This window comes from Panthera onca, chromosome D1, assembly GCF_046562875.1.
Source record: "Panthera onca isolate mPanOnc1 chromosome D1, mPanOnc1 haplotype 2, whole genome shotgun sequence".
Lineage (NCBI taxonomy): Eukaryota > Metazoa > Chordata > Mammalia > Carnivora > Felidae > Panthera > Panthera onca.
The window spans coordinates 67,978,338-67,999,740 of record NC_138348.1 but is presented as its reverse complement, the minus strand read 5'-3'; the positions used below and the strand labels follow the sequence as shown (position 1 = coordinate 67,999,740).

Genomic DNA, 21,403 nt, shown 5'->3' with positions numbered 1-21,403 from the left:
TTTGTTTGTTTGGGAAGACCTTTATCTCTCCTTCTATTCTAAATGACAGACTTGCTGGATAAAGGATTCTCGGCTGCATATTTTTTTCTGTTTAGCACACTGTAGATATCGTGCCAAGCCTTTCTGGCCTGCCAAGTTTCAAAGGAGAGATCAGTCACGAGTCTTATAGGTCTCCCTTTATATGTGAGGGCACGTTTATCCCTTGCTGCTTTCAGAATTTTCTCTTTATCCTTGTATTTTGCCAGTTTCACTATGATATGTCGTGCAGAAGATCGATTCAAGTTACGTCTGAAGGGAGTTCTCTGTGCCTCTTGGATATCAATGCCTTTTTCCTTCCCCAGTTCAGGGAAGTTCTCAGCTATTATTTCTTCAAGTACCCCTTCAGCACCTTTCCCTCTCTGTTCCTCCTCTGGGATACCAATTATGCGTATATTATTTCTTTTTAGTGTATCACTTAGTTCTCTAATTTTCCCCTCATACTCCTGAATTTTTTTATCTCTCTTTCTTTCAGCTTCCTCTTTCTCCATAACTTTATCTTCTAGTTCACCTATTCTCTCCTCTGCCTCTTCAAGCCGAGCCGTCGTGGTTTCCATTTTGTTTTGCATTTCATTTAAAGCATTTTTCAGCTCCTCGTGACTGTTCCTTAGTCCCTTGATCTCTGTGGCAAGAGATTCTCTGCTGTCCTGTATACTGTTTTCAAGCCCAGCGATTAATTTTATGACTATTATTCTAAATTCACTTTCTGTTATATTATTTAAATCCTTTTTGATCAGTTCATTAGCTGTTGTTATTTCCTGGAGATTCTTCTGAGGGGAATTCTTCCGTTTGGTCATTTTGGATAGTTCCTGGAGTGGTGAGGACCTGCAGGGCACTTCCCCTGTCTGTGGTGTATAACTGGAGTTGGTGGGCGGGGCCACAGTCCGACCTGATGTCTGCCCCCAGCCCACCGCTGGGGCCACAGTCAGACTGGTGTGTGCCGCCTCTGATTTTTTTAAATTTATGTTATTGGATATTTCTCAATTCCATGCTTATCCACAATATATCCTAGTTGCCTTACCATTTTTAAAAATGTTCTATTTTGAGGTAGTTTCAAATCTCTGTACTAACAGAGAGCTCCTATATACTTACTTTATCCAGATTTCACCAATTGTTTACATTTTTCCCTGTTTATCATTTTCTCTATATGTGTGTCTTTTTCTTTCTGTTTACATATACACAGATACACACACACACACACACACACACACATACACATGTATGTACATATTACCAATAAACACTTTGAATGTGAGTTGGGGATATTAGTCCCTTTTATCACTAAATACTTCCATGTATACTTCCTAAAAACAAGCATATTCTCTTACATATAGCACAGTTATCAAAATCAGGAAAGTTAACATTGATATAATGCTATTATCTTATACACAGTACATATTCAATTTCATTGGTTGTCTCCAAAATATCTTTTACAGCTCTATTTTCCCAGTCCAGGATCTATCCAGGATCACACATTACATTTAATTGCTGTGCCTCTTTGGATCCCTTTAATCTGCAATACTTCATCCACCTTTCTTTTCTTTTTTATTTTTAAAATAAAAACATTGGTTTTGGAGGTAAGGTAACACAGTGATACGTAGTGCCTTAATAAACCATGTGGAGGAGGATGTTGTGTTTATTTTCTAATTGGAATAGAATCAGGGGTAACGACTGAAGAGGCAGCCAATGGCGAAAGTGAGTGTGGCCTGGGAGGCTAGCAGACTGCCATGATGTGTCCTACAAGGAGTCACTCTCTTCATGGGGGCACCAGTCTGTGAAGTCTGATCTTTAGTTTGGTAGGCTTAAAATTAAACTTTGCTAGAATAGCAAGGTGACTGTCCTTCTAGAGACTGACTACAAGAATTGTAGTCACAGAACACTCTAGCCATCAGAATATAATCTTAAGTCATTAGTGAATTCTCTTCCTCTAGACTAGTCTAGCCCAGGGCCTTTCTTTTATTGATCTTGACATTTTATTAGATTATAGGTCAGGTATTTGTAGCACATCCTACTTTGGTTTTATCAGATGTTTCCTTATGGTTAGATTCAGTTCATTCATTTTTGGAAGGAGTATCACAGAAATGATGCCATGTTGATCTTGGTGCATGATAATGGGAGGTGTCAGTTTAATATGTGGAGAGATACTATTAGACTATGTAACATTATGTTCCTTGTCAAATTTTTACCTACTACTTGCAGTGTCCATTAATGATTTTCTAATTCTATCATTTCTCCTGTATTTATTAGCTGGGGTTCTACTGTAAGGAAGAGCTTTCTCTTTTTCTTTCTGTTTCTTTCTTTCTTTCTTTCTTTCTTTCTTTCTTTCTTTCTGTCTGTCTGTCTTTCTTTCTTTCTTTCTTTCGTTCTTTCCTTCCTTCCAGATGTATTCATGGATTCTTATTTTTTTCAATAGGTTATAATCTGCCACTATTATTAAGTTATTTTAATGCTCAGATTGTTCCAGATTTGGTCTGTAGGAGCCCCTTTAAAGTCTGTGAAGTGACTTTAAAGTGACTTGTGTGTCCTTTACTATGATCCCATAATTTTTCATTACTTCCTTACATTCTGGTGCAAAAGAATGTCCCAGGTTCATCTTATAATTTTCCTGCTCTAACATTCAAGTGAACCTTTCTCCAAAAAGTCCTGCCCTATTTAATATTTTGAAAACAAGATTGCCTCCCTCATCCCTCCTTTTCTTCCTCCCTTCCTTCCTTCCTTCCTAACTTCCTTCCTTTCTGTGTGTGCTTTGTCTAGGCATAGAAAAAGCACAATCATATCAGAACATTGTGCAAATTTGCTGGAACCTTTGTGTGTAAGCTTTCCTTCATTCTCTTATCTTGCCTTTTCAGTAGCTATTTTGATTGATTATGTGTTAGTCTCTGGACTCTGGGTTTCACACTTATCCCTGTTTTGGTTTAGTCTCTTTTGTTCCCTATCTTGGTACTTGATTTGTGCCTACCACTGACCTTGCTTCCACTCTCTATTCTTGGCTGTGAAATTTAACTTATATTTTCTTTTCATCCACATTTTAGCCTACTTCTCATATTCAACTCCATTCTTCTAGTCCTGGGTAATATCCTTAAAGAATCTTCTCTGGCTGCAGGCCTAAGATTAGGATACTTGCTACAGTGATAAAGCCTTTACTGGGAATTCTGTTTTTTTTTTGTTTTGTTTTGTTTTGTTTTGTTTTTTTTAATGTTTATTTATTTTTGAGAGAGAGAGAGAGGGAACAAGTGGGGGAAGGGAAGAGAGAGATGGAGACAGAGTCTGGCTAGGCTCTGAATTGTCAGCACAGAGCATGATGCTGGGCTGAAACTCACGAGCTGTGAGATCATGACCTGAGCTGAAGTCAGACGCTTAATCGACTGAGCCACCCAAGTGCCCTGGGAATTGTTTTTGCACTTCATTGTCTAGTAGTCTTGGATTCAAATGGACCAGGGCAAAGATAATTTTTTTTTTTTTTCAGGAGAGAAAGTAAGGTGTCTGGATGCAACATAAGGAAATTGCATGTGAGCATTTATCTGGTTCTCCAAACAGAACCAAGTATTCAGGAAAGACTAATGGAACACCAAGACTGCACTCTGTAACATCTTTAAATATAGCAAGATCAACTGTGTTATACTGTTCAGCTGAATTAATTATCACGTATGTGATATGGAAACCCTACAGGGAACAAGAGATGCTAGAAGAAGCATAAGGCATATATTTTAAAAGAAGGCACATCTTACAAAGATTACCATCTTTTATTGAGGGTGTAAGGCAAGAATCCTCAGCTGATTTCAGTGAATTCCTGGGATTAAACAGCTTTGGGGAGTTATGGCCACATGTACCAACCACAGAAACTAACCAACATTAATAACAGGCTCCAAGGAGGTTTTTGCTTGGCAGGGGTAGAGGTGGCTACAATTGTCCCCATCAATACTATACCTCACAGAATGAAAACTGGGATGGGAGGAAGCAAAAAGAGCTTTTCCCTAGTCACTCTTATTCCAGCCTGTGAGCTAATAGATAAGAAAGTATGCAAATATGTTAAACATTCTGCATTCTGGTTACTTTTTTGTTTTACTCTAGTTAAGTAGATAATTGCAGAGCAATGTGTGAGTCATACAAGAAAAAAGTTTCATGATTTAAGAGTCATATTTTCATGATTTAATTCAAGTCATGTAAGGAAATCCATTCTCCATCACTTACCATAGTCACAATTTGTCCAATGAATTTTGGTCATTTCCAAAAAATCCCCAAATCTTCCTTATATGAAAAAAGACTTGCCACTTCTGAGAATGAGGGTATTCAAAATAAATTCTTCAGATGCTTGAAGGCACTTCTCAAAGAGGAGCTCTAAGGGTCTTCCGAGGATATAGCAACATCATTGAAATAAATATGCCATGTTGGAATGTCTGTGCTTGGACGGAGATGAAATATCTTAAGTATATGAGCTTTTAAGGGTGTGCTTAAACAGACAATCCTATTTTTAGTGGATGCCCTTGATCATGCTATTTGACATTTGAAGACCTAATGTTACAGAATCATCATCTTATTAGGTTGAAAAAAAAGAGAGAGATTAGACCAAGTAGAGACTGTTTCAGATATCACCTAGAACTTGATTTTGTTTGTTTGTTTTAATGTGTCCTAAAGTCAAAGTACTGAAATATAGCTCCTTTTATTTAAAAAAAATTAATGTTTATTTATTTTTGAGAGAGAGAGAGAGAGAGAGACAGAGTGAAAGTGGGGGAGGGGCAGAGAAAGAGGGAGACACAGAATCCAAACAGGCTCCAGGCTCTGAGCTTTCAGCACAGAGCCTGACCTGGGGCTTGCACCCACAGACCATGAGATCATGACCTGAGCTGAAGACAGACACTCAACCAACTGAGCTACCCAGATGCCCCTGAAATATAGTACCTTTTAATTGAGTTTCTAGCTAGTTGAATCTGAATCAGTTTAGTCAATAATATTTACTGAGTATTTATTATTATTATTATTATTATTATTATCATTTTTCAATCAATGGGCAGAGTTCTTCTCTTGACAATTGGATCCTCTTAATGAGATTTTCCTCCATCCTTCTGTACCCCCCTCACCCCCACCCCAACTCTGAAGAAGATGAGTATTTTAAGAATTCAGCAAGGATATTTGAAATAAGAGTATGAAACCTTGGGTTCTAATTCCATAGGTGCTATTTCTTAGGTCTAGTGTTACTGGTGGATCATAAGTTGGTGGATCACCTGGGAGCTTTTTAGAAATACAGAGGTCCAGGCCTGACTCCTGACCTTTAATCATAATTTGAATTTAACAAGATCCCTAGATGATTCAAATTCATGTATACATTAGAGTTCGAGAACACTTACCTGTAAATTTGGCAATAATTTATAAGCTATTTCAAAAAACAATTGTGAGGTCAAAATGCGTATGCCTTCAAGAATTTGAGGAATTTGACTCTTTCCTCAGAGGTGGCAAAACTTTTTTATTTGTGGGAGAATTTTGCAAAATAAAAAGTGCTAGCAGTTGTAATCAAATTGGTTAAGTCACATAGAAACATAATCTAAAGAATATGCAGGTTTTCTGCGGTCCTTAGTGTGAGGAGATTTGCCTTTATTCTATGGTTTTTATTTTATTTGAGACTTCAATAGAGAGGGAATGCAAATAAACTAAAATTAGCAAGCATTCATTGTGTGCTTACCAAATGTAAAGAATGAGGCTAGATAGTAGACAGTAACATGATTGGCTAGGACATCATCTTTACTCCTAAAGGCCTTACCTGGAATTTAAAAATGACTTACTGAATTGAAATGTTGAATTGAGAACAGGTGGGTGAACAACTACTTGTAATACAAGGTAGAATGATAACTATTAAAAGGATCTAAGCAATACATTGTGGGAATGGGAGGAGAGAAGCAGCATTGTCCACCTGCTGCCACAACTCCCCAAACCAGCATTTTTCCTTTTTGATGGTAGCTGCTTGGTGTTTGTACTCTTACCCACATCCCACTCAATTGAACTCCATTTTAGTAAGAATGGTTTCTGTGCTGAAGACATTGCATATTCAGATCTCCGACTTCAAATATTCTTTTTTTTTAATGTTTATTTATTTTTGAGACAGAGAGAGACAGAGCGCGAGTGGGGGAGGGTCAGAGAGAGAGGGAGACACAGAATCTGAAACAGGCTCCAGGCTCTGAGCTGTCAGCACAGAGCCCGGTGCAGGGCTGAAACCCACGAACCCGTGAGATCATGACCTGAGCCGAAGTCGGATGCTGAACCGACTGGGCCACCCAGGCGCCCCTCGAATATTCTTTTTAAAACACATATAGTAGTGGGAGTGGGCATTGAAGGAGAAGTAGGATTTCCATGTGTGGGAAAGGGCATCCAGGCCTAAGGAAGTATGAGCAAGAGATAGTGAGTGCCTTAACTCTGGCCCTGGGGTGGACCAGAAGTGACCAGAAGTGGTGGTAGGGATAGGAGAGGATCCTATCAAAAAGATATGATTGGGGGGCGCCTGGGTGGCTCAGTCGGTTGAGCAGCCGACTTCGCTCAGGTCATGATCTCGCAGGTCCGTGAGTTCGAGCCCCGCGTCGGGCTCTGTGCTGACAGCTCAGAGCCTGGAGCCTGTTTCAGATTCTGTGTCTCCCCCTCTCTGACCCTCCCCCGTTCATGCTCTGTCTCTCTCTGTCTCAAAAATAAATAAACGTTAAAAAAAAAAATTAAAAAAAAAGAAAAAAAGATACGCTTGGAAAGTGCCAAACAAATATAGATCAGGCCTTAAAAAAATACAGCTGACTAAGCAAGAGTAAAAAATGACATTGGTTGTAGAATTGTCTTCAAATTTAAATAATCTTTGACTTAAGTGAAGTTACCTTTTTCCTCTCTAGTGGTTGATTAGGTAGGAATGCTAAGTAGACAAAGGATGAAATAGACTATGAACATATTATCAGGCTTAGAGATCATAAGTTAATTAATATTTTCAAATTTAACATGAAAGTACTGTCCATAGCGTTTTCCTAAGTATGATTAAGTCACTGCTATCTGTTATGTTTCAAAGTATATCTTGTTGGTATGTATCTTTAACATAAATATGATGAATATACTTCCATTTCTGGATAATTTATACACCTAATACTTCAAAATTTGGCAACTTGTAAATGCTGCTTACAAACAGTGTTTACATCCTTAACATCAATGCAAAGAAAAAGCATCTTGAAATTTGAAAAAAATTGTTTTTACAAGTCATTATTCGTTAGAGAATATACAGCTTCAGAAATATTTACAGGGATTCTTTTTTCTTTTATGTTTAATTAATACTTGAGACCAGGTAATGTCTTTGGATTCCACTTTTTTTTTTAAATTTTCTTAATGTTTACTTATTATTGAGAGACAGAGAGAGAGCATGAGCAGGGGAGGGGCAGAGAGAGAGGGGGAGACTCAGAATCTGAAATAGGCTCCAGGCTCTGAGCTGTCAGCACAGAGCCAGGTGCAGGGGTCGAACTCAGGAACCATGAGATCATGACATGAGCCGAAGTCAGCTGCTTAACTGACTGAGCCACCCAGGTGCCCCGAATTCCACTTTTTTTTTATTCCTTATTCTTCTGACTTTTGTCAACCCAATTAGTACCCTATCATCCCTTACTATATTCAAATATCTGAGAAGGATTTATGTCTGTATGACTTTTATCTTCCTTTTATTTTTATATTTATTATTGAAGTGTAGTTGACATATTTTGCTCAGCTATAGTGTTGCTATATGCTCAACATAGTGTTGTAACAATTCTGTACATTTCTCTATTACTCAGTGCTCACCACAGTAAGTATAGTCACCATCTCTCACTATATAACAGTATAACATTATTATAATATTATCGACTATATTCCCTATGCTGTACTTTTTATCTCTGAAACATTTATTTTATAACTGGAAATTTGTATGTCTTAATCCCCTTCACCTATTTTGTTCATTCCCCCCCCACCCCCCACCCCATCACCCACCATTCTGGCAACCACCAGTTTTTTCTCTATACTTATCAGTTTGTTTCTGTTTTTGTTTGTTTGTTTTTGATTCCACATATAAGTGAAATCATATGGTATTTGTTTTTCTCTGTCTGACTTATTTTACTTTGCATAATACCCTCTACGTCCATCCATGTTATTGCAAATGGCACAATACATTCTTATTTATGGCTGAGTAATATCCTATTGTGTATTATACCGCATCTTCTTTATCCATTCATCTATTGATGGACACTCAAGTTACTTTCATACCTTGGCTATTGTAAACAATTCTGCAATGAACACAAGGATGTGTATGTATTTTCAAATTAGTGTTTTTGTTGTCTTTGGATAAATACCCAGGAGTGGAATTACTGGATCATACGGTACTTCTATTTTTAATTTTTTGAGAAACCCCCATACTCTTCCCACAGTGGTTGCATCAATTTATATTCCCACCAATAGTGCACAAGGGTTCCTTTTGATCCATGTGCTCACCAAACACTTGTTTTTTTAAATTTTTATTTTATTTTATCAAAAAATTAACTTTCCTTATTTTGAGAGAGGGAGAGAGAGAATGAGTTTGCAAGCAGGGGAGGGGCATAGAGAGAGGGAGACAGAGAATCCCAAGTGGGCTCTGCACTGTCAGTGCAGAGCCTCATGCAAGGCTCAAACTCATGAACTATGAGATCATGACCTGAGCCAAAATCCAGAGTCAGGTGTTTAACTGACTGAACTACCCAGGTGCCCCCATTTTTATTTTTATTTTTTTATTTTAGAGAGAGTGCATGAGTGGGAGAGAAGGGGGTGGGGAGAGAGAGAGAGGAAAGAAAGAGAGAGAGAAACTTCAAGCAGATTCCATGTTCAGTGCAAAGTCCAACATGAAGCTTTATCCCACGACCCTGGGATCATGACCTGAGTCAAAATCAAGAGTTGGGCACTCATCCAACTGAGCCACTTGTTTTTTGTTTTGTTTTTCTTTCTTTCTTTCTTTCTTTCTTTCTTTCTTTCTTTCTTTCCTTCTTTCTTTCTTTCTTTCTTTTCTTTCTTTTCTTTCTTTCTTTCTTTCTTTCTTTCTTTCTTTCTTTCTTTTTCTTCCTTTCTTTCTTTTCTTTCTTTCTTTCTTTCTTTCTTTCTTTCTTTCTTTTTCTTTCTTTCATTAGTAGACATTTGAATTGGTGTGAGATGATATCTTATGGTTTGGATTTGCATTTCTCTGATGATGAGTGATGTTGAGGATCTTTTCATGTGTCTGTTGGTTATCTGTACATCTTCTCTGGAGAAATGTCTGTTCATGTTTTCTGCCCATTTTTTTAATTGGAATTTTTTGGTGTTGTTATATTTTTAAATATATTTTGGATATTAATCCTTTGTTGGGTATATTGTTTGCAAATATCTTCTCTCATTCAGTAGGTTGCCTTTTCATTTTGTTGATGGATTCCTTTGTTATGCAAAACCTTTTCATTTTGGTAGTTGCAATAGTTTATGTTGCTTTTGTTCACTTTTCCTGATGGAGACCTATCCATAAATATGTTGCTAAGGCCAGTGTCCAAGAGATTACTGCCTATGTTTTCTTTTAGGAGTTTTATGGTTTCAGGTCTTATAATTAGGTCTTTAATCCATTTTGGGTTTATTTTGTGTATGGTGTAAAAAAGTGGTCCAGTTCCATTCTTTTCATGTAACTGTCCAGTTTTCCCAACACCAGTGGTTGAAGAGACTTTCATTGTATGTTCTTGTTTCCTTTGTCATAGATTAATTGACCATATAAGTGTGGATTTATTTTTAGGTTCTCTATCCTATTCTATTAGTCTGTGTCTAGTTTTGTGCCAGTGCCATACTGTTTTGATTACTATAGTGTTGTAATATATCTTGAAATTTGAGATTGTGAGACCCACAGCTATTATTCTTCCTCACAATACCTTTGGCTATTTTGGGTCTTTTGTGGTTTCATGAAATTTTTAATATTATTTGTTCTTTTTATCTTTTGTTCTTACACATTTTCCAAACTGACTTCACAGTTACTTTATTGCCAGTGGCAAAATAAAGTTGTAACTCGGCGTAAAATTTGAGTATTTTTAAGTTTTCTATGTAAATCTTGCTATTTATGAAACACTTAAAATTTTTGTTATTTAAAAAATATATAATACATACAAGAGGATATGTGTGATTTATAGATAATATATGCAGAATAATAAAACAATAAGCATTTCTGGAATCACAACCCAAATCTAGAACTTGACCATTGCTATTTGCATCTACCTGTGTTCCTCCCTTACCCCATTTTCTTGCCCACCCCTTCTCCTGAGGTAATTATATCTTTTCATGTGCTTCTTTGTTTTGGTCTAAATATTTCTTCACATATGTATATATCTATGCCTAAAAATACATATATAGTTTAGTTTTGTGTGTTTGTGAACTTTACAAAAATATTTTTATGCTGAGACTTGCTTTCATCATTGAGCATTGTTTTCAAGATTTATTCATGTAATTTCATGATAACTGGAATTTATTCATTTTCACTACTGCATAAATTCTATTTTGAGAATATGCCACATTTATTCATTTTCCTTTTGATGGACATTGGACTGATTCATAATTTTTTGCTATTATGATCTCTGCTACTATGAAAATTTTGGTTTGTTTCCTGGTGCATATGTGCAAGAGTTCATTTAAGATGTGTACTGGGGAGTAGAAATGCTAGATTATAGCAGAAATAAATGTTCAATTTTACAAGATAAGACAAGATTATTTTCTTAAGTGGTTATAGCAATTCCACTCATCAGGAATAAATAAAAGTTGCTATTGATCCATATCTTTTTCTTTTTTATTAATATTTTAAATGTTTAGTTATTTTTGAGAGAGAAAGAGAGCGCAAGCGGGGGAGAGGCAGAGAGAGAGGGAGACACAGAATCTGAAGCAGGCTCCAGGGTCTTAGCTGTCAGCACAGAGCCTGACATGAGGCTTGAACTCTTGAAACATGAGATCATGACCTGAGCTGAAGTTGGGCGGTTAACTGAAGAGCAACCCAAGTGCCCCTATATCTTTTTATTTTTATCAGTGATGTACATTTCCTTCACTGTGAAATGCCTGTTCATACTTTTGACCCATTTTTCTTCCTTTTCACTTATATGTCTTTTCCTTTTTGATTTGTTGGGCTTTGCATATGTAGATACTGTTCCTTTGCCTATGTGTGATGAAAATGTCTCCTCTAAATTCATATCTTGTCTTTTTCACTTTCTTTATTGAAGTGTAATTGATACATAATAAACTACACATGTGGAGTGCATGGTTTAATATGTTTTGAAATATGTATATTTTAGTGCAACTATTAGCACAATCAAGATAGTAAACATATACATTGCTGCTTAAAGTTTCCTCTTGTCCCTTAATAATCCTTCCCACTCACCTCTTCCTGCCAGCCTTCACCCCAACCCCCATTCCTAGGCACCACTGAATTTTTTTTTTCTGTCAGTATAGAATTTGTATTTTCTAGAATTTTTTTAACTGGTATAAAACATACACTCACTTTTGTCTGACTTTTTTCACTTGATTATTTTGAGATTTATCTATGTTGTGTGTATCAATAGTTTGTTACTTTTTATTGCTGAATAGTATTTTACTGTATGGATATTCCACAATGTGTTTACTCATTCGTCTATTGACAAACATTTGGGTTGTTTCCAGATTTGACTTTTCATAGGGACATGTATGTGTTCCTTTCTCTTAGATAATACCTAGAACATGAATGGTTGGATCATACAGTAGTTGTATGCTTAACTTTTTAAGAAACTGAAAAACTGTTTTTCAAAGTGGTTATAACATTTCTCATTTTCAGTATCAGTGTCATGAGAGTTCCAGTTCCTTCACATCCCCATCAATCCTTGGTATGATCAGTGTTTTTAATTTAGCCATTCTAATAAATAAATAGTGGTATCTCATTGTGGTTTTGATTTTTCATTTCCCTAGTGACCAATGATGTTGAATATCTTTCCATGTGGGGTTTTTTTTTTTTTGCCATCTATTATTTTCTTTAGTGAAGTGCCTGTCCAAATATTTTGGTCATTTTTCTATTGGATTGTTTGGTGTCTTATTGTTTTGAGCATTCTTTACATGCTCTAGAAATAAGTGTTTTTTTAAATTTTTTTTTTTACATTTATGTATTTTTGAGAAACAGAGTGAGACAAAACATGAGCGGGGAAGGGGCAGAGAGAGGAGACACAGAATCTGAAGCAGGCTCCAGGCTCTGAGCAAGTGGTCAGCGCAGAGCCTGATGCGGGGCCCAAACCTACAAACTGTGAGATCATGACCTGAACCAAAGTCAGACGCTCAACCGACTGAGCAACCCAGGTGCCCCAAAGTTTTTTTTTTTTTTTTAAATCAGATATATGATTTGCAAAGGAACATAATTCTATGCTCATATTTATTTTCTCTAAAAAATTTTAAGTTTTTATTCTACTGTTGTCTGGCTTCCATTATTGCTTTTGAGAAGTCTGATTAGTCTTTTTTCTCTGACTGATTTTAAGATCCTTGCATTGTCTTTGGTATTCTGCAATTTTATTATGGTATGTACATAGCTTTTGTTTATTCTCTTTTGTGTAAGTTCTTACTTTCAGTATCTGTGAATTCATATTTTCACAAGTTCTAGAAATTTTATATCTATCGTCTCTTTAACTAGGATTTGTTATTTATCCTATTTTCTCCTCAAAGATATCTATTAGAAAAATACTTGGCTTTCTTATCCATTCTTTATACATTCAAATTATAATTTCATATATTCTATTTCATCTTCTCTTATGTTGAATTCTGGGTAATTTCTTTGGGAATATTTTCCAGTTCTACTTTATTTAATCTGCTGTTTAACCCATCAATTGAGTTTTTAACTTAAGAAGCCCTGATTTCTTTACTGAAACCAAGATCTGGGACCTAGGTGTACTTGCTCTTGGATTGTTTTTCCCACTATGCCCTCTCAGCCTACAAATGTATAATAGAACTAGGAAACATATAGATACATAATCATTTTTATTTCCAATCATAGTTTTCTGTATCTGTCTCACTCCTTTTCTCCCTTTTACCCTTCCTCCTCTTTCTTCCTTTGTCCTCCTTCTTCCTTCCTCTTTTTTCCTTCCTTCCTTCCATTCCTTTTAAAAATTTTGAATTTATACACATAGCCTCAATTCTAATCCGATACTACTTTATTTATTCATTATTCTTTGATATACATATTCTATATAACGGAGAATGCTATATAGAGGCCAAAGTCTGGATATTAATTGTGCTTATTCTTACTGGGGTTTCATTAATTCTAGATCCTTTCAGCATATTGATTAAGAAAACATCTGTGTGTGTACTAACCTTTGTACATACAGATCTGTAAATATTTCTATATGTATTCATTTGTACCCATATTAAGCTAAAAAAGAGTTTATACTGATGTTTCCAATCTAATCCAAAATCATATAGATCATTCTAGTACCCTACTCCCCACCTGTCTCCACCTACTTGTCTGTAACCCCCTACTCCAATAGTGAGAAACCTGGTTCCCACCATCCTCCATCCATTTAACTGTTCAATTCTAGTATATATGTACAGTGGTTCCAAAGTTCCTAACTTGTACTATTCCATGGGAAACAAATTTGCCAACTAGAAAATAGAGAGGGTTCTTTTGTAATAATTCCTTTGTCTTTGGTTTTACAGTTTCTACTCATTTGTAGGACACCTTTTTCTCCTACTGCCTTCAGGGAGGTTGTTTCATACATTTGTAATACAGTTAGATTCTTTTGTCTTAATCTGTGTTTCATTTTGGGATTCCCTGACCTCCAAAATTATTTTTAAAAATTTGCATACATTAAGGTTTACTCTCTGTGCTGTAATGTTCTATGGACTTTGACAAATGCTTCTTGTTAGGTGTCCACTACTGCAGTATCATTACAGAATATTTTCATCACCCTGTGCTTTATCTATTTAATCCTCCTCCCCACTCGCAGAACCTCTAGTGACCACTGATCATTTTACTGTCTCTTTACTTTTGCTTTTTCTAAAATATTATATAAGTTAACTCAAACAATAGGTAGCCTTTTCAGACTGGCTTTTTAAACTTAGCATTTAAGAATCTTCTATGTTTTTGCTTAACTTGATACCTCATTCCTCCTTATCATTGAATATGAATTTACTATATTTTATCTATTCATTGAAAGTCATCTTGGTTGCTTCCAGCTTTTGCAATTATGAATATAGCTCCTATAAGAATTCTCATGCAGATAAAAATGCAGTTTTCATGATTTCCTTATTTTTGTTATTGTTCTTTGGGATCATGTGTATGTAGTTCTTTTAATTAGCAAATTTTTTCATATATACATATATGCAGAAGCAATTTTTGTGATGGTACATGACATTTGATCCTTTCCTTAAATATTTTCACAGATATTCAAGAATTTTATGAGTTGACATTGCTAAATTCTCAAAAAAGTTGTGATCAGAAGATAGAAGAAGCCAATCAAGTTGCACAGAAATGGGAGAAGGCATCCCTTCTTGCTCCATGCCATGAAAACCTTCAAAAATCTGGAGAGGTATATACTGAAACATCTAAAAGAACTAAAGAATATTATCACTTACTTATACCTGTAAAGTGGTCACAGTCATAGTAGTAGTAATCATTATCAAAAGATGACAACAACAATAATATAAACATAGTTGTACTATACTGTATGCAGTGTTTTATATATAAAAATCCAGATTTTGCCAAGAGAAAATAGGGCATAGGAAGGACATGATTCTTCCATAGTACAAGTGAGCTCTGTTATGCATATTGTGATAGTTTGAATTAACTCAAGTTTAAGGCATTCTGGAATTTCACAACATGGCTCTAGACGCAGTGTGGCAATAAAATGGGTAGTGGGAGTAGAAAGTGTGGTCTATGGCTGTGATCTCCATAGCAGGGCCCTATATCTTTAGGAGTTTTAAAATGATCCATTAAGGTTTAGGGACAAAATACTAGAACTTCCATTTATATTTTTTATCATGTTCTTTTTTTAAATTTTTGAATAATTTATATTATATAGTATATTAACAGTAATACATATACATTTAAAAATAAATATAAGGCTAGTAGAGTTGTATGTTCAAATGATTTTTATAGATAGGGTTATGAGATCAAATGTTTGGAGACTACTGTTAGAATTAACACTTACCAAGAGTAAGGCAATTCGAGGAATGTCTCAGGTTCATAACAGAAGATTAATATGGAGGCAGGGGAAGATCAATGATATTTTTAAGTGGCATTCAGTACTTGGAAAGCAGGTAGTACTACACACACACACACACACACACACACACACACACCCAAACACACAATCTGTCAAGACTGGTATAGTGAAGCTGACTTGGAAGGTACATGGAATCCTAGTGCTAATCAATGGCACTTTGCTGAATCTTTGGATTATTAACTGAGGCCTGTGATATACTTTTTATCCTGCTCAAAATTGATTTGAAATCAGAAAGATTAAGACTAATGATTGCCTTAGTTAATTACTTGAAGAAAATGTTAACAATATGTGTTAATTAACAATAATGTGTTAATTGATACCAACTATATGAAGTTTATAAAATACTAAAAGCATTAAAAAATCTCAATTTCAATACATAACATTATTTTCACTTTTTTAGTCTTTTTTTTATGTACAAATATATGTTCAAAAATTGGTACACCAGAATATACAGTATTTTTTCATGACTTTTAGATTTAATGCTATACTAATATTTGCCCATATCATGTCATTAAATATTTTTGGCTACATTAAATATTTAATGGCTACAAAAATATTCCGTCTTTTGGCATTTATTTAAATAATTCTCCATTCCACATTTAGGCCATCTCCAGTTTTCTGCTATGAATAATGCTATAATAGACATCTGTATATATAAACCATTGAGTCTTTTTGGATGATTTCACTGGGGTTAATTTTATTAATGAAACTACTGAGTTCAAGGACATTGACATTTGTAATGCTTTTGATACAAATTGTCAAAGTGCTTTGCAGAAAGATACTACCAGCAGTATTTGAAAAGGCATATCTACCTATGTTTTCTATTTCGTTGCATCATCTTCAATTTCTTTCATCAGTGTTTTATAGTGTTCAGGATACAGGTCTTTCATCTCTTTGGTTAGGTTTATTCCTAGGTATCTTATTGTTTTTGATGCAGTTGTAAATGGGACTGATGCCTTAATTCCTCTTTCTCCTGCTTCATTATTGTTTTGTAGAAATGCAACAGATTTCTGTACATTGATTTTGTATCCTGCAAATTCATTTACTGAATTCATTTACCAGTTCTAGCAATTTTTTGGTGGAGTCTTCTGAGTTTTCTATATAGAATATTGTGTCATCTGTAACTGGTGAATTCCTTGCAGTTTTGGATTCCTTTTATTTTTTTGTGTTGTCTGATTGCTGAGGCTAGGACTCCCAGTACTGTGTTAAATAACATTGGTGAGAGTGCATATCCCTGCCTTGTTCCTGATCATGGAGGAAAAGCTCTCAGTTTTTCCCCCCTGAGGATATTGGCTGTGAATTGTTCATATATAGCCTTTCTTATGTTCTTGCTCTGCTTTGATGAGGGTTTCTATTATGAATGGATGTTGTATTTTGTCCAGTGCTTTTTCTGCATCTGTTGAGAGGGTTCTCAATAGATAGGGTTCTTATCCTTTCTTTTATTAATGTGGTGTATCACATTGATTGATATGATTTGTGAATATTGAACCACACTTGCAGCTCAAAAATAAATCCTACTTGATTGTGGTGAATGATTCTTTTAATGTACCGATGGATTTGATTTACTAGTATCTTGTTGAGAATTTTTGCATTCGTGTTCATCAGGGATACTGGTCTGTAGTTCTCTTTTTTAGTGGAGTCTTTGTCTGGCTTTGGTATCAGGGTAATGATGGCCTCATAGAATGAATTTGGAAGTTTTCTTTCCATTTCTATTTTTTGGAATAGTTTGAGAAAAAAGATATTAACTCTTCTTTAATGTTTGGTGGAACTCACCTATGAAGCCATTGTGTTTTGGGACATTTTTGATTACTGATTCAATTTCTTTGCTGGTTATCAGTCTGTTCAAGTTTTCTATTTTCTCCTTTTTCAGTTTTGGTAGTTTATGTTTCTAGGAATTTATCCATTTCTTCCAGGTTGTCCAATTTGTTGCATATAGTTTTTCATAATATTCTCTTAAAATTGTTTGTATTTCTGTGGTATTGGTTGTTATTTCTCTTCTCTCATTTGTGGTTTTATTTATATGGGTCCTTTCTCTTTTCTTTTTGATAAGCCTGGCTAGAGCTTTATCAATCTTATTAATTTTTTTCAAAGAATCAGCTCCTGGTTTCATCAGTCTGTCCTATTGTTTCTTTTAGTTTCTATATCATTTTATTTCTGTTCCAATCTTTTTTATTTCCCTTTTTCTGCTGGCTTTAGGCTTTGTTTGTTTTCCTTTTTCTAGCTCCTTTAGGTATAAGGTTAGGTTGTTTGAGATTTTTCTTACTTCTTGAGGTAGACATGTATTGCTGTAAAATTACCTCTTAGAACCACTTTTGCTACATTCCAAAGATTTTGGCCCGTGTATATTCATTTTCATTTGTTTCCATGTATTTTTAAATTTCCTGGTTGACTCAGTAATTCTTTAGTGGCATGTTATTTAACCTCCATATAGTTGTGGTCTTCCCAAATTTTTTCTTGAGTTTGACTTCTAATTTCATAGCATTGTGGTCAGAGGATGCATGGGATGAAATTGACCTTTTTGTATTTATTGAGGCCTGATCTGTGATGTAATAGGTGATCTATTTTGGAGAATGTTCCATGTGCACTTGGAAAGAAGGTATGTTCTGCTATTTTAGGAGGGAATGTTCTGAATATATCTGTTAAGTACATCCAGTCCAGTGTGTCATTCAAAGTCATCATTTCCTTGTTGATTCTCTGTTTAGATCTGCCCACTGAGGTATGTGAGGTGTTAAAGTCCCCTACTATTATTGTGTTATTACCAATTAGTTCCTTTTTGTTTGTTATTAATTGTTTTATACATTTGGATTGTTCTGTTTTGGGTGCATAAATATTTACAATTGTTATGCCTGCTTTTTGGATTGTCCCCTTTATGATTAACATCATGCCCTTTTCTGCCTCTTTTCCAGTCTTAGTATTAAAGTCTAGGTTGTCTGATACAAGTATTGCTACTCTGAGTTTCTTTTGGCATCCATTTGAATGATAAATGTTTTTCCACCCCCTCACTTTCTTTTTTAAAAAAAATTTTTAATGTTTATTTTTGAAGGAATGGGGGAGGGGCAGAGAGCGAGGGAGACAGAGAATCCAAAGCAGGGCTCCAGGCCCAGAGCTGTCAGCACAAAGCCTGACTCTGGGCTTGAACTCATGAGCTCTGAGATCCTGGCCTGAGCTGAAGTTGGACGCCTAACTGACTGAGCCACCCAAGCGCCCCCTCCACCCCTTCACTTTCAATCTGCAAGTGTCTTTAGGTCTAAAATGAATATCTTGTAGGTAGCATATTTATGGGTCTTTTTTTAAAAATCCATTCTGACACCTTATGTCTTTTGATTGGAGTGTTTAAATCATTTACATTTAAAGTAATTATTTTTTAAAATTTATTTATTTTTGAGAGAATGAGTGAAAGTGGGGGAGGGGCAGGCAGAAAGGAGACGGAGGATATAAAGCGGGCTCTGTACTGACAGCAGTGAGACAGATGTGGGGCTCAAACTCATGAACCATGAGATCATGAGCCATAGTCAGATGCTTAACAGGCTGAGCAACCCAAGTGCCCCTACACTCAAAGGAATTATTAACAGATATGTATTTATTGCCATTTTATTACTTGTTTTTTCATAGTTTCTGGAGGTTTTCTCTGATCCTATCTTATCTTTGTCACTTTTGTTCTCTCCTTTGCACTCAAAGAGTCCCCTTTAGTATTTCTTGCAGGGCTGGTTTAGTGGTCATGAATTCCTTTAGTTTTTGTTTGTCTGGAAAACTCTTTATCTCTCCTTCTATTCTCAATGATAGCTTGCTGGATAAAGTATTCTTGGCTGCAGATTTTTCCCATTCAGCCCTTTGAATATATCATTTCTCTCCCTTTTAGTTTGCCTAGTTTCTGTTGAGAAATCTTCAGCTATCCTTATGGGTTTTCCCTTATAAGTTAATGACTTCTTTTGTCTTGCTCCTTTTAAGATTTTTTTCTTTATCACTATATTTTTCAAATTTCATTACAATGTCTTAGGGTTGTCCTTCTTTTGGTGACTTTGATGAGAGTTATTTGTGACTCCTGGATCTAGAGGTCTGTTTTCCTTCCCCAGTTTTAGGGAGAGTTCTGCTATTCTTTCTTAAAATAAATTCTCCACCCCCCCTTCTTCTCTTTTCTTCTGGGACTCCTATAATACAAATGTTATTACATTTGATGGAGTCTTTGAGTTCCCTAAGTCAATTCTCATGTTCCATAATTCTATCTTTGATTCAGCTTCATTATTTTCCATTATATTGTCTTCTAGGTCACTAATTCATTCCTCTGCTTTTTCCAGCTTACTGTTCATTGCATCAAGCTTGTTTTCAATCTCATTTATTGCATTTTTCATGTCTGATAGATTCTTTTTTTTTTTTAACTCCTATCTCTTTTATAAGAGTCTCACTCAAGCCCAGTGAGTATCCTTATGGTTGTTGCTTTAAATTCTGCATCAGTCATGCTACTTATATCTGTTTTGCTTAGATCTCTGGACATTGCCTTATGTTATTATTTGATTTGGGATGAATTCCTCCATCTTGGCATTTTGCCTAAGTCTCTGCATTTTTCTTTGTGTTAGAAAAGCCAGTTATGTCTCCTGCTCTTGAGAGTAATGGTCTTATGAAGAAGTCCTGTAGTGCCCAGGTTTTGGTGCTTCGTGGGGTTTCTCAGGTGTGTGCTCTGCTGCTGTGTTGTGGCTGCTCTGTCCTTCAGACCAGACATCTGTAGAGGCTCTTCTTGCCTTCTATGAGCAGGGTTTGATCCCTTGCCTTAATGTGGTTACTTTTAAGTGGGTGTGTTCTCATCTGCTTGTGAAATGAGATCTGACACCAACTTCACCAGTATGAGGCCCTGCAGAACTTTCTGGCTAGGAGATGTAGAGTGGGCAGGGGTTTGTGCTGATCTTCTGGGGAAAGGGCCCATCACACTGGGACTGAGGCAAGTTTGACTCAGAAGGGCAGTCTTGGAAGAGCAAAGGGCAGTGGAGCTTGGTGTAAGCAATTTGGGAAGCCAGTGTTGGAGATGTAAGCAAGTTAGGAAGCCAGTGTTGGAGCTGTGCTGTTCTGTGTTTATACTGAGTGGTTGGGGAGGGAAATGGTGCCATCCAGCTCCCCTGTTCCTGGAGAGGTGTCTCTGTGAATTGTGCCTACCAGCAACGTTCTGCCCCAGACATTCTTCCAGTTGCTATTTTCACACTGTCTGCCCCTGTTGTTGTTTGCCTGCCTTCTCTCCATGAGCAGGGCATACCCTCAGGTCTCTATCCTAGCCAAGCTTGCTGACCTTTCAAACTCCAGGCTTTAAGCCCAGCTCGTTGCAAGAACTCATGAAATTTATCTCCTTTTGTTTTCCAACCCAATGGCTTTGGGGAAACATTCTCCTTTTGTGTTTCCCTGTGTGCTCCTCTTTCTCTCACCTTTTTCCAGGACCACAGCTTCCTCCCCTCTGCAGCACTTATGATCCATTTCTCCCCTATACCACATCTCTGTACTTCCTACCTTTTTCAATGTGGCCTCTTTTCTCCTTTGAGTTGTGTTTTTTTTTCCGTCAGGCTTCAGGCCAATTTCTGGGGTATTTAGCTCTTTTATCTCTGCTGTAAGGGTCTAAATAATATCTTCTTTTCTCAAGCCCAGTGAATATCTTTATGATTATTGTTTTATATTCTCCATCAGGCATGTTACTTATATCTGTTTTACTTAGATCTCTGGGCATAGCTTTAGGCTGTTCATTTGGGATTGATTTGGGATGAATTCCTCTGTCTTGGTATTTTTTTTAGAAAAATGCTTAATGTTTATTTATTTTTGAGAAGGAGAGTGTGTGAGCAGGAGAGGGGCAGAGAGAGCAAGGGAGACACAGAATCTGAAGCAGGCTCCAGACTCTGAGCTGTTAGCACAGAGTCTGATGTGGGGCTTGAATTTATGAACCTTGAGACCATGAACTGAGCTGAAGTTGGATGCTTAATTGACTGAACCACCCAGGCTCCCCCCACCTCTGTCTTGGTATTTTGTCTAAGTCTCTGCCTTCTTCTTCAGTGTGGCCTCTTCTCTCCTTTTAGTTTTGGAGTTTGTTCGGTCAGTCTTCGGGTCAATTTCTGTGGTATTTCAGATGATTCGGTAGTTATCTCGTTGTGTTCATTGGA

At 36.2% G+C, this 21,403-nt stretch overlaps 1 protein-coding gene across 3 annotated transcripts in view; it reads left to right on the top strand.

The window, feature by feature from the left end:
- Positions 1-21,403, top strand: part of DLG2 (discs large MAGUK scaffold protein 2) — a 2,113,447-nt gene that overhangs the window by 336,692 nt on the left and 1,755,352 nt on the right. For all 3 annotated transcript variants that reach the window (XM_078433028.2, XM_078433029.2, XM_078433030.2), the window contains one exon: positions 14,431-14,576. In XM_078433028.2, the coding sequence (XP_078289154.1) occupies positions 14,431-14,576 (146 nt within the window). The remainder of the gene's footprint in view (positions 1-14,430; positions 14,577-21,403) is intronic.